The 13,386-nt window shown below is 40.5% G+C and overlaps 1 protein-coding gene across 1 annotated transcript; it reads right to left on the reverse strand.

Moving 5' to 3' along the window:
• Positions 1-6,074: 6,074 nt before the first annotated feature.
• LOC122013420 (chitinase 6-like) lies at positions 6,075-7,030 on the reverse strand. The gene is made up of 2 exons (XM_042569699.1): positions 6,628-7,030; positions 6,075-6,553 (listed from the first exon to the last, which is right to left on the reverse strand). The coding sequence occupies exons 1-2, from the start codon at positions 7,028-7,030 to the stop codon at positions 6,141-6,143; spliced, it is 816 nt and encodes a 271-aa protein (XP_042425633.1). The 3' UTR covers positions 6,075-6,140.
• Positions 7,031-13,386: the final 6,356 nt, after the last annotated feature.

The raw sequence follows: 13,386 nt of genomic DNA on the forward strand, positions 1-13,386 counted from the left end.
CTTCTGCACATTTGATAATCATGTGAGCCTATACAATTTACCTTAACTTAAACATTGTCCAATATCAAAACAAAGCCTTATGTGGAAGCTTTTGTCCGTATAAAATTTTGTTGAGGCATGATTGCATCAACACATGAAATTATGTTGTCGATTTCTATACAAATGAAGCTTTTATTGGATCCCAATTTAAGCCCAACAACCCCTTACGGGGAAGCTTGTTTCACTATAAAATTAGTTCCCTTGAAATAATTTAGTGACTAACACATGAGATGCTAATAACTTGAGGTCTAGGGTTTGAATTTTGGTATAGTCAAGATAAATACTTCCCTCATACGTCAGTCATTATTCCAAGCATTAGTAGACACCCGTGATTTATCTCCTCTGTATTGGCCCTAAGACGGATTGACGGGGGAACTGAGGATGAGCATAGTCGTCTTTTACCAACTTGTTTCTTCTAAAATTATCCCCTCAGGGCGGTGCAGTAGTTGAGGCATGGAGTGTTGTCACATTAGGTCATGGGATTGAAACTCGACACGTCCGAATATGGCTTCTCTCATGCCTTGACCACTGAACTAATGACTAGTAATTATCCATAATTTATCTTCTTCATGTTAAACTAGGGACAAGTTAACAGGGATATTGGACGAGCGAATCATCTTTCACCCCATTATTTCCCTATAAAATTTTAAATTTGAAGGTAAGGGATGCAACTTTTAAATTTGAAAATAGGAATGTAATTTTATAAAAGATACCTCATTATACAAGAATTCTAATTCACTAAAATCTCAAGTTATTTTTCTCTCTTGAGTTTCCCTTTCTTTCCTTTTCTTCGATAAGAGTATCAGATGTTGAACACTTGTCACATCTCAAAATTTGAATTACTTCTATTAAAAAATTTTAAAGATCAATATGTTTTTAGAATTAATTATTAATAAACTGAAAGTATTTAGTGGAGTAATATCGTCTTAAACAGAAAGTTCAACTGTTAGTACCACTAATATGAAGTGGGTCGACTATCGAAAGAAATGGATCAACAAAGTTAAACAACTATAATTAGAAATGATTAGCATCAAGGAGTCTGTGGATTACTTGAGGAGGAGTGTGTCAACCAAGTATGATAACTACGCATTAAAGATGACTAACCTAAAAAAGAAAAGGAAAAAAAAAACACTCACTTCCGGTCTCATACGTGACGTGGCCGAAGAAAGCGGCGATTTCGCGCGGGGCGTCATCAGCGGATTCGGTGCTGCCGAAGTCAGGGTAGCAGCCGGCGGCGGTCAGAAAAGCGTCGCGCGAGCAGAATCCTCTGCTGGCGCAGCCGCTGTCGGCCTGGTTAATGATGCCGTCGAAGAAGCCATGCGTCACGACCTCGGCGACTGAGCCGCCGTTGTTCGGCGAGGAGTAACAGGGGGCCCTCCTGGCATCCGTCGTTGCAGTAGTCATCCTCGGTACCGCAGTATCCAAATCTGCTGCAGCAGAGGTCGGCCGAGCAGCTGCAGTTTTGGGCTGCGGTGGCGGCGATTCCGGTACACGAGCAGCAACGGCATTTGAGCCATTGGTCTGTTTACTAGGAGGGGAAGAGGTGGACGAGGAGACGATGCAATTGAATGGAGAAGACAGTGGAATTCATAGAGCATAAGAGATTAAAGAGTTCTTCAGCCATAGGTAATCGATGACAAATGCACAAGTCTCTATAGAGAATACTTCTGCAAGGCAATTAATAGGGAAAGAAAGAACATATCAAAAATTTGCTTCTGCAGACTTTTTTTTTCAAATGCTTAAGTTTCTCAGAAATTCCAAAAAAGAACTATTCGATTTAATAATTTTCAGATGTTCTGTGGAACATCTGAAAATTACCATCCTTAGAGCCTAGGGCACGGGTGCTAGTGGTTTAATTTCTAAATTATGATATATTTATAGAAATTTTTTTCTCTAAATAGGATGCATAATAGAATATTGGATTTTTGATAAATATTTTTTATTTACCCTGGTACATGATCGGTGAAAAATTTTTATAGAATTGAACCAATCTTCCTAAATTTAATGTCAATTTAATTTTTTTTTGGTACCACCCTCGGATGGTGTCACCTTCCAAAATTTTCAATTATTTAAGAATAAGTCTCAATCTCAATAAATTAATAAATAAATTTATCTAATGATAGATAAAAAAAAACTAATTATATAAATATTGAGACAAATTAATAAATGTTGAGAATTAAAAACTAATTATATATCGAAGTCTTAATTTTCAGGCACTCAAATTCATAAACTGTATTTACAAACTATAAAACTATATGCTTTTTGTGTCCTTTAATTTTGTAATTATTTACGAATAACAACATAGTCTACTGGTTTTTATGAACTTTGAAAAAACGGCAATTTATCAAAGGATACACATGAAAATCTAAATTTATCAAAAGGCATATACTATTTTGATATTTACGAAAGATCGCACTTTTTAAAAACATTTCCTATTTTACCCACATGGTAATTTGATTTTTTCTACTCTTTTTCTTTTCTTCACTATATTTCTCTCTCTTCTCTCTATTCTCTGTCGGCAGAAGATAAGAAGATAGGAATAACATTAGTCAATTTTTAATCATATTTTAATACATTTGAAGAAGTCAAAATAAATAATGGACACCATATTTGGACTCCTTGCAATTTTAGAAATCCACAGAAACTGAAATGAGTACAATCGGAGCTTTCTAGGTCGATTAGTGGGTTTCGGTCAAAACCCACTGATGAACCTAGAAAGATCCGATTGCACTCATTTCAGTTTCTATGGATTTCTAAAATTGCAAGGAGTTCAAATATTGTGTATATTATTTATTTTGGCTTTTTATAGATTTTAACAAGTAAAATCAAAGAATCGACATAAAAGCCCATGTTGGGCCTGATATGGAATCATATCAGGCCCAACGTGGGCTTGATATCATTCCATATCAGGCACACGTTGGGCCTGATTTGAGTCCATATCAGGCCCAATGTGGGCTTTTTTGTCAATTCTTTGATTTTACTTGTTAACATCTATAAAAAGCCAAAATAAATAATAGACACCATATTTGAACTCCTTGCAATTTTAGAAATCCATAGAAACTGAAATATGTGCAATCGGAGCTCTCTAGGTCCATCAGTGGGTTTTGACCGAAACTCACTAATCGATCTAGAAAACTCGGATTGCACCCATTTCAGTTCCTGTGGATTTTTAAAATTACAAGGAGTCCAAATATGGTATCCATTATTATTTTTGGCATTCCTAGTGGTAGACCAGAGGTTTTGAAAAACCCTAAATCTCTTTTTTTTTCCTTTTTTTTTGTTTAGGCCTGATATGAAGAGATATCATGCCCACGTTGGGCCTGATATCTCTTCATATCAGGCCCAATGTGGACAATAAAAAATAAAAGAAAAAAAAAGGAGAGATTTAGGGGTTTTCAAAACCTCTGGTCCACCACTAGGAGTGCCAAAAATAATAATGGACACCATATTTTCACTCCTTGTAATTTTAGAAATTCATAGAAACTGAAATGGGTGCAATCAGAGCTTTCTAGATAGATCAGTGAGTTTCAGTCAAAACTCACTCATAGACCTAGAGAGCTCTGATTGCACCCATTTCAGTTTCTATGGATTTCTAAAATTGCAAGGAGTTCAAATATGATGTCCATTATTTATTTTGGCTTTTTATAGATGTTAACAAGCAAAATCAAAGAATCGGTAAAAAAACCCACATTGGGTCTGATATGGACTCAAATCATGCCCAACGTGAGCCTGATATGGAATGATATCAGGCCCACGTTGGGCCTGATATGATTCCATATCAGGCCCAACGTGGGCTTTTATGCCGATTCTTTGATTTTTCTTGTTAACATCTATAAAAAACCAAGATAAATAATGTACATCATATTTGAACTCCTTGCAATTTTAGAAATCCATAAAAACTAAAATGAGTGCAATCGGAGCTCTCTAGGTCCATTAGTGGGTTTTGACCGAAACCCACTGATCGACCTAGAAAGCTCCGATTGCACCCATTTCAGTTCCTGTGGATTTCTAAAATTGCAAGGAGTCTAAATATGGTGTCCATTATTATTTTTGGCATTCCTAGTGGTGGACCAGAGGTTTTGAAAAACCCTAAATCTCTCTTCTTTTTTTTTCCTTTTTTTTTGTTTAGGCCTGATATGAAGAGATATCATGCCCACGTTGGGCCTAATATCTCTTCATATCAGGCCCAATGTGGGGCTGATATCTTCCCATATCAGGCCCAATGTGGGTCTAATATGGGAGATATCAGGCCTAGTAACAACAAAAAATAAAATAAAAAAAAGAAAGAGAGATTTAGGGTTTTTCAAAACCTCTGGTCCACCACTAGGAGTGCCAAAAATAATAATGGACGCCATATTTTCACTCGTAATTTTAGAAATTCATAGAAACTGAAATGGGTGCAATCGGAGCTTTCTAGATCGATCAGTGAGTTTCGGTCAAAACTCACTCATGGACCTAGAGAGCTCCGATTGCACCCATTTCAATTTCTATAGATTTCTAAAATTGCAAGGAGTTCAAATATGGTGTCCATTATTTATTTTGGCTTTTTATAGATGTTAACAAGCAAAATCAAAGAATCGGCAAAAAAGCCCACATTGGGCCTGATATGGACTCAAATCAGACCCAACATGGGCCTGATATGGAATGATATCAGGCCCACGTTGGGCCTGATATGATTCCATATCAGGCCCAACGTGGGCTTTTATGCCGATTCTTTGTTTTTCTTGTTAACATCTATAAAAAGCTAAAATAAATAATGTACATCATATTTGAACTCTTTGCAATTTTAGAAATCCATAGAAACTGAAATGAGTGCAATCGGAGCTCTCTACGTCCATCAGTGGGTTTTGACCGAAACCCACTGATCGACCTAGAAAGCTCCGATTGTACCCATTTCAGTTCATGTGGATTTCTAAAATTGCAAGGAGTCCAAATATGATGTCCATTATTATTTTTAGCATTCCTAGCGGTGGACCAGAGGTTTTGAAAAACCCTAAATCTCTCTTTTTTTCCCTTTTTTTTTGTTTAGGCCTGATATGAAGAGATATCATGCCCACGTTGGGCCTGATATCTCTCCATATCAGGCCCAATGTGGGTCCGTTATGGGAGATATCAGGCCTAGTAACAACAAAAAATAAAAAAAAAAAAAAGAGATTTAGGGTTTTTCAAAACCTCTGGTCCACCACTAGAAGTGCCAAAAATAATAATGGACATCATATTTTCACTCGTAATTTTAGAAATTCATAGAAACTGAAATGGGTGCAATCGGAGCTTTCTAGATCGATCAGTGAGTTTCGGTCAAAACTCACTCATGGACCTAGAGAGCTCCGATTGCACTCATTTCAATTTCTATGGATTTCTAAAATTGCAAGAAGTTCAAATATGGTGTCCATTATTTATTTTGGATATTTATAGATGTTAACAATCAAAATCAAAGAATCGGCAAAAAAAACCACATTGGGCCTAATATGGACTCAAATCAGGCCCAACGTGGGCTTTTATGCCGATTCTTTGATTTTTCTTGTTAACATCTATAAAAAAAACCAAAATAAATAATGTACATCATATTTGAACTCCTTGCAATTTTAGAAATCCATAGAAACTGAAATGAGTGCAATCGGAGCTCTCTAGGTCCATCAGTGGGTTTTGACCGAAATCCACTGATCGACCTAGAAAGCTCCGATTGCACCCATTTCAGTTCATGTGGATTTCTATAATTGCAAGGAGTCCAAATATGGTGTCTATTATTTATTTTGGCTTCTTCAAATGTATTAAAATGTGATTAAAAATTGACTAATGTTATTCCTATCTTCTGCCGACAGAGAAGAGAGAGAAGAGAGAGAAATATAGTGAAGAAAAGAAAAACAGTAGAAAAAAGTCAAATTATCAGGAGGGTAAAATAGGAAATGCTTTTAAAAAAGTGTACTCTTTGGTAAATACCAAAGTAGTATATACCTTTTGGTAAATTTAAATTTTTATGTGCGCCCTTTGGTAAATTGCCGTTGAAAAAATCAATAAATCCACTTCCAAGCACATTTATTCATTGTTATTAATGTGTAGTAAATCTGTTCCAGATTTATCTATGATCATCAATTAAGAACTCAACAAGTGAGATTGCTGCCGGGGTCAACGCCCAATTGACTGCAATAATCCCTGTAGTAGCCAACACGAGCGTTGACGGTCGCCGGATTGTTGCCGTCGCACTCGAGGGCGCCGTTGATCGCGCGGATGGTGGCGCCGAACCCTTGGCCGGAGATGATGAGGGAGTGGCAGTTGTTCATCCAATACCACAGGGCGGTCCTGAAGGAGATGACGACGTCATTGGCCACCGTCTCCGGCGCTCCGAGGCCGTCGAAGCCGATGTCCCGGCCGGCGGGGCCGTAGTTGAAGTTCCAGGACAGTTGGATGGGGCCGCGGCCGTAGTAGTTCCTCCCGGCGACGCACGGCCATTCGGTGTTGGTATCGTCGCAGTAATCCCTCGACGCGCCGTTGATCTCTTCGATGTAGCAGAAATCTGCATATTTCCATTAGAAGTAAATGCGATGCATTTATGATCTTCCAATTGGTGGAGAAAACGATCGAACTCACGTCCAGTCTCGTGCGTGACGTGGGCAAAGAAGGCGGCGATCTCACGGCGGGAGTCGTTGGCGGAGCCGGTGCGGCCGAAGTTGGGGTAGTAGCCGGCGGCGGTCAGGAAAGCGTCGCGCGAGTAGAATCCCCTGCCAGCGCAGCCGCCGTCAGCCTGGCCGATGATGCCGTCGAAGAAGCTCTGTGTCACCACGTCGGCCACCGAAACGTCGTTGGTGGGCGAGGTGTAACACGGCCCTTCCCGGCAACCAGCGCCGCAGTAGTCGTCGCTGGTGCCGCAGTAGCCGAAGCGGCTGCAGCAGAGGTCGGTGGAGCAGCCGCAGTTTTGGGCTTCCGCAGTCGCGATCCCAGCAAGAAGGAGCGCCACCGCAAGTGTCATAGGGATAGATTTGGGGAGAGCCATTAGCGACTCTGTTTCGGTGAAAGGTGAAATAAGAGATGATGGAAATGAGCGAAGAGATAGTAGAATTTATCGAGCAGAGGTAGATGTTGAGCTGTGGCGGCGCGCTGACTCTCAATGGTTGACAAAGGTTCATGGATAAGTACAGGGAAAGCATTTTTGGAGTTTTATAGAGAAGAGTCAAGGAGTGGACGACTTGTTGTTAAAATTTTCTTCTTTTATTACACGTGTCAAAAATTTCCTTCGTACATTGGTCAAACCATCGAGAATACTTAATTAGTCAACAACTACTAGCAATAAGGCAGGCTGGCGGCCATCCTTTTAAGAAGTCCAAACCATAACAAGAATATCTTGAACGATTGGCCTCGCTACCAATTTACAATTTGATAAATTACAAATAAATCCCGGTAACTTTAGAGGCTCGAGACAAATTACAAATTATTTTCCTAATTAGTTTAATGATAAAAGAGATTGGATGCATATTTTAAAACTTAATATTTGTGATTATAATTATATTGTTACAAAAAAGATATCTTAAACTACTTACTAAGTTAATTTATATGTTTATTAGATTAAATTATTTGAATAATTTCTTATGTACTTTTTATTTTTTATACTAATCATCCAATTTAAACCCTTATAATTAGGAAAGCTCTTTGATCATTATTTCAATTGGGACTATGGATGATTGAGCTATTGGAGAATGCACAAAGATTGAGGAAAGATTCTGAAGGCTCCCGAGAGAGTAGCAATTACAAGACCTAAAGAACTCAATCGAAGATGTTAGATTGATGATACCAAGGTGTAGAGTCACTCTACGCTAAGTTAGTACAAGAAGTTGAAAAGTAGAAAGAGTTTGAGATGCGCAATGTGTAAAGTCACTTCACGCTAAGTTAGTACAAGAAGTTGAAAAGTAGAAAGAGTTTGAGATGCGCAATGTGTGCATACTTGTACCCACAGAAGCGAGCTCTCTTTTATACCATTTCCTAAGAGGTAGGCATGAACCCCATGTTCAGGCTCTAGGGTTGCCGTAGGCTCATATTCTATAGAGATTGTATCTTCTCTTGATTAGCTTCGACTCTTCGTTCAATAACTATGTAGCTAAGTAACTGACCACTCTTGACATTGAATATGTACTTATTCGGGTTCAACTTGAGACCGTATCTTTTAAGCGTACTATGTTTTCAACATCGTTGATCAAGTTTTCAGCTTGGACAGACTTGATTAGAATGTTGTCCACGTATACTTCAATGTTCCTCCTGATCTGATTTTTGAAGACTCGATCCATGAGTCATCAGTAAGTCGCTCCTGCATTCTTTATTCCAAAATACATAAATGTATAACAAAAAGTCTCGTCAGAGATGACAAAACTAGCATTTTCCTTGTCCTCGGATGCTAGAGGAATTTGATGATAATCCTGGTATGCGTCTAATGCAGACGAGTTCGTATCCAGAGGTCAAGTCCACCAACTGGTCGATTCAAGAGATATAGTATCAATCCTTCGGGTAAGTTTTGTTGAGGTCGCGGAAGTCTATGAAGATGCGCCATTTGCCTCTTGGTTTGGGTATGACCACCAAGTTCGCTAGCCAAGATGGGAATTGGACCTTGAATATGTCCGACTTTCCAACATCTTGGTAATTTTGATCCGGATCACCTTGTTCTATTGACACTTTTTTTGTTTGACTGACCGGGTCTCGGGGGGTGATGTTGTGGCAATGCTCCATCACAAAAGGGGAGGTGTTGATAACATCTTGGGGTGACTAGGGAAAGATGTCCTTGTTTTGAATGAGACAAACAATAATCTTTTATTTCAGCTAGGGTGTTAGGACGGTCACAATCTGAGTAACTTGATCAGGCATACCTAGCACAACCTGACTCGATTAGGCTAGCTGGCAAAGTCATAGACATGTCTTGAAGAGCTTGTATACTTCTGTTCTCTTAGCTCTTTGGACTTTACAAATATCATCTCATATCATCTCCACATAACATTTTCTTGCTATATTTTGGTCTTCCCTAACTTCACTAACCTGATCATCAATAGGGAACTTGATATTTTGGTAGAACGTAAGTACCACCGTGCGGAATGAGCTTAACGCCAGCCTTCACAAGATGATGTTGTAGAAGGAAGGAGCATCAACCACTGTGAATACAACAGTCCAAGTCCGTTGCAAGGGCTCTTCCCCTAGGGACAATGGGAGGTTGACTTGTCCCAAGGGTTGCACTTCATGCCTTGTGAACCTGAACTGGGAGGTGGACATGGGGCATAGCTCTTCTCTGTCGATTTACATCTGATTAAAGGCCTCTTTTAACAACATATTGACCAAGCCACCAGTGTTTACGAACACTCTACCCACACCATAGTTGGCTATGGTGGCTCGTATTACCAACGTGTTATCATAAGGGATGGTTACTCCCTCCAGGTCTCGAGATCTAAAATTGAGGAGAGGGCCTTCTTTTCACCCTCTTCCTAAGTTGACTCCATAGCTTTTGAACCTCCGACCATGAACCTTTCCATCCCGATTTGAATCTCCATTAGTAAGACCGCTCAAGATCATGTCCATGTTGTTGGCGTCGATAGCACCACTCCTATGTTTTGATGTATGAGCCAAGGTTTAAAGTTAGGATATGTATATTTTCTAATGTGTGGACTAAGTGTGCAAATTAAAATGTGTTGGAGCAGCTGGGCCGGCAAGAGGGGAGAGGTGAATTGCCTACAAATAAAAAATACAATCCTCAAGGCTTTTCAAATCAAAGAATAACAATAGCAACAATAAAATCTAAAATAAATAGTAATAAAGGAGAGACATGGAATTTAACTTGGTTACAACCCAAAGGATTGTTAATCCAAGACAGTCGAATAGCTCTACTAGAATGTCTCCTTCACTGTAGGCGGAGAAGTCTTTTTACACACTAAGAATGCTCAGAAGTTGTTAGGAAGTTGTTACAGAATTGTTTCAATAATTTTCTAGCTCCAGGGGCCTTTATATAGCTCCTGAAAAACTTATCTCGAGCCTTAAAGGCGTCTCCAACGAGGTTGAGGGCGCCTCCAGCCGAGTAGATGGATAAAACTTTATCCATCTGCGAAAACGATCACTAGACTGGGTCTGAGGCGCCTCCAATGGCCTTGAGGCGCCTCAGACATGGTTGAAGGCACCCTCAAAGCCATGAGGGCGCCTCCAACACTGCAGGCAGCGCAGGCACCTTCAAATTTTCGTTGAAGACACCTCAAGCTAGCTTTTCCAGCTCCTTTTGTCTTCTTTTCGTCTTCCGAAGCTCCGATTTGCTTGGGTGATTGCGGCCAATCGAAATATGGCTTACCCGGACCCAATTTCTAACCTTCTCCTCGAGCCGGCTTCCGTCCCGGCTTTTCATCCCTCGAATGTCGCACACGTTCTTCTCATCCACCGGTGTGCTCTTCCGTCGGCTCCCTTCCCGTGCCATCTTTCTCACTAGCTGCATCTTCCGCTCGGCTTCCTGCGCTCCTAAGCTCCTGCACACTTAGACACAGAGATCAAATAACAAACAGAACCTAACCTAACTTGGTTGATCACATCAAAACAACCACGGAGTCCAACAAAATGTAAGACCAAAAGATTTCAAATATCTCTATAATAACATAATATTGTCCACTTTGGACCTAAGTGCTCATGAATTTACTCTTGGACTCTATTCAAAATGCCCCATACTAATGGAGATATCTTTATCTTATAAACCCATGATCTTTTCCATATATTTCCAATGTAGGACTTCGATTATATTCCCAACAATCCTCTCCTCAAACAAAAGATTACTATTATTCTCATGGTTTGAGCCTCCCCTCAGGCATCGGGTCATTCTTGACCTTTTTAGGATCTTCCCTTGAGTATCAGGTCATTCTTGACTTGCTCAGGGTCTTCTCTCAAGCATCTGGTCACTCTTGACCTACTCAGGGCCTTCTCTACTTCGTTCAAGATTCCATCCACATGGTTCGATCTGAATTTGGCTCTAACTCATGCTTGTACTGGCGGTTAGTCCGGTGAAGAGCGACCTCGCTTTGATATCAATTGTAGGACCAAAAGATTTCAAATATCTTCATAATAGTATTATGATATTGTTTACTTTGGGTTTAAACCCTCATAGATTTACCAATGAAGATATCTTCATCTTATAAACATATGATCTTTTTCATGTATTTTCAATATGAGACTTTGATTATATTCCCAACATAAAAGACTTGACGGGTCTAGAAGACCAAACACCATACTAAAGTCTAGTTAGGTTAGGAGAACCAGAAAATTGGCAGAAAGTCCAGTTAGATGAGGAGGATCAGATAATTGGTAAGAAGTCTAGTCAAGTCAGCAAGACTAGACGACTGGATAAAGTCTATATAGGATTCTGCTAGTAAGTCTTGGTGGGTTAAGAGATAAGACATAAGGGAGACAAGTCCGTGGATGATAAGTGGAAGTAAGCCATTGGAGGAGAAAGATCCAGTGAGGTCGAGTTCCAGTAGGACTGTAGACGTTGGTCCAACTTAAAAAATTTAAATTGAGACAAAGACTAGATCCTGATCTTGGTTAGACAAGATCTAATTCACAAATATATATAATTTTTTTCTTGTATATATCTTTCTAACTCTATATTGTAGAGACATACATAGATTTTTGAATTCTGCAAGCGTGACCACTGACAGAGTCTGATTACAAGTCCCGAGTCAAAGGTTATGGTCTCTAAAAAATTGTCATGTTGAATCCTCGTCTGGAGGGGCCTAGGTGGTCTGGAGTCGCCCTGGATCGTTTGGAGACATGCTAAGTGGTCTGGAGGAGCCCTAGATCAAACAAAATATCAGGATAATAATGCATGATTGCATCTAATTAGATAAGCTTCACTTGAGACGTCTTGGGTCATTAGAGAAGCCCCCAATGCAATATAGGAACACTCGACAATAGCACTCTTCACCAATTGACTTATGAGCTTCTACTTGATTCTGCTGTGCCATTTACGCCAAACTGTTATGCTACGCCATTTACACCAACTACTGTGTTGCGACTGTCCTATGCCCAACTACTGTAGTTAGAATGACACCAACATCGTGCTTCGATCTTCATCTACAATCCGTGTTGGTAAAATAGTATTTTTCTGTTATTTCTTATTATACTTGCATAAGAAAGTGTAGGTTGTTATACTCTCTTCAACTCTGTATTCAACTTCTCTGTCTGAAAGTTTTTCGGAAGAGATTTTAATAGATTGTCCAATTGAAATGATCAAAGGGATTATGGGCCTTGGAGTAGTAGTCCGTTGGGAATGCGAACAAAGTAACCGACTGTGATGTTTCTTTTCTACTATTTTTAATTTATTTTTTCACTACATACTCGTGTTTTCTTGTTGAGTTTTCTAAAACAAAAAATAAAATTTGTAAAACGTGATTCACCCCCTCCCCTATACGATCCTACAAATGTGGCCCCTATGGGGGCATAATCTTTATGAGTATCATAACGATCAGCTAAGTAGTGTCAGGTTAACTCCTGTGATCATCTGGATGCCCATTCAGTTGTTTGATGGTCGAGTTGATTTCTCGAGTCTTTACGACGGGCATACTTAGCGGGCGAACGCCGAGGAGGGGTTGGTAGGGATCTTCTATCTTATTCTCACTGGTCCACTACTCGGCGAATCTCTTGAGCGAACTAGTGGCACTTGTGGGTGTTGGTGCGGTTAGCACTAACGATTTAACCCAGGTTTTGATGAATGACAAATAGGTTAAGTTAGTTTTGTTGTTGTCTGACACTTTGATCGAGTGTGCAGGAGAAGTCCAGACAGGTCGACGGGCTGACCGGATGTCTGACACGAAGTCCAGCTAGGTCGACGGGCTGACCGGATAGCTGGCGAGAAGTCCAAGCAGGTTGACGGGCTGACCGGACGCTTGGCGAGAAGTCCAGCTAGGTCGACGGGCTGACCGGATAGCTGGCGAGAAGTCCAAGCGGGTCGACGGGCTGACCGGACGCTTGGCGAGAAGTCCAGCTAGGTCGACGGGCTGACCGGATAGCTGGCGAGAAGTCCAGACGGGTTGAGGCAGGTAAGTGAGGTAAGTCACTGGAGGGGAGTGACGGCGAGGAAGCGTTCCCGGGAATGGAACATTAGGCGTCGATCCGGCTTAGATCCATTTCGGATATCTAAGTCGAGATCGTGACTAGATTCTGGTCTCGGAAAGACGGAATCTAAGTCATACTACTTTTGCTAATTCATACTCACTTTGCTTTTGCTAACAATCTGTGTTGCAGGGTAAATTTGCCTCCGGACTAACGTTTGTCTTGCAGGACGGACTCTGCGGGAAAACAGGGTCCGGGCGCCCGGAAGGGATCCGGGCGCCCGGGAGGGCTGGTTGG

The sequence above is a fragment of the Zingiber officinale genome, chromosome 8B (assembly GCF_018446385.1).
Source record: "Zingiber officinale cultivar Zhangliang chromosome 8B, Zo_v1.1, whole genome shotgun sequence".
Lineage (NCBI taxonomy): Eukaryota > Viridiplantae > Streptophyta > Magnoliopsida > Zingiberales > Zingiberaceae > Zingiber > Zingiber officinale.

Bases quoted from the DNA above. Each gene is read 5' to 3' on its own strand.
- LOC122013420 (XM_042569699.1), bottom strand. From the start codon at position 7,030: ATGGCTCTCCCCAAATCTATCCCTATGACACTTGCGGTGGCGCTCCTT. The intron at 6,554-6,627 runs GTGAGTTCGATC...GGAAATATGCAG, and splicing joins CGTCACGCACGAGACTGGAC to ATTTCTGCTACATCGAAGAG.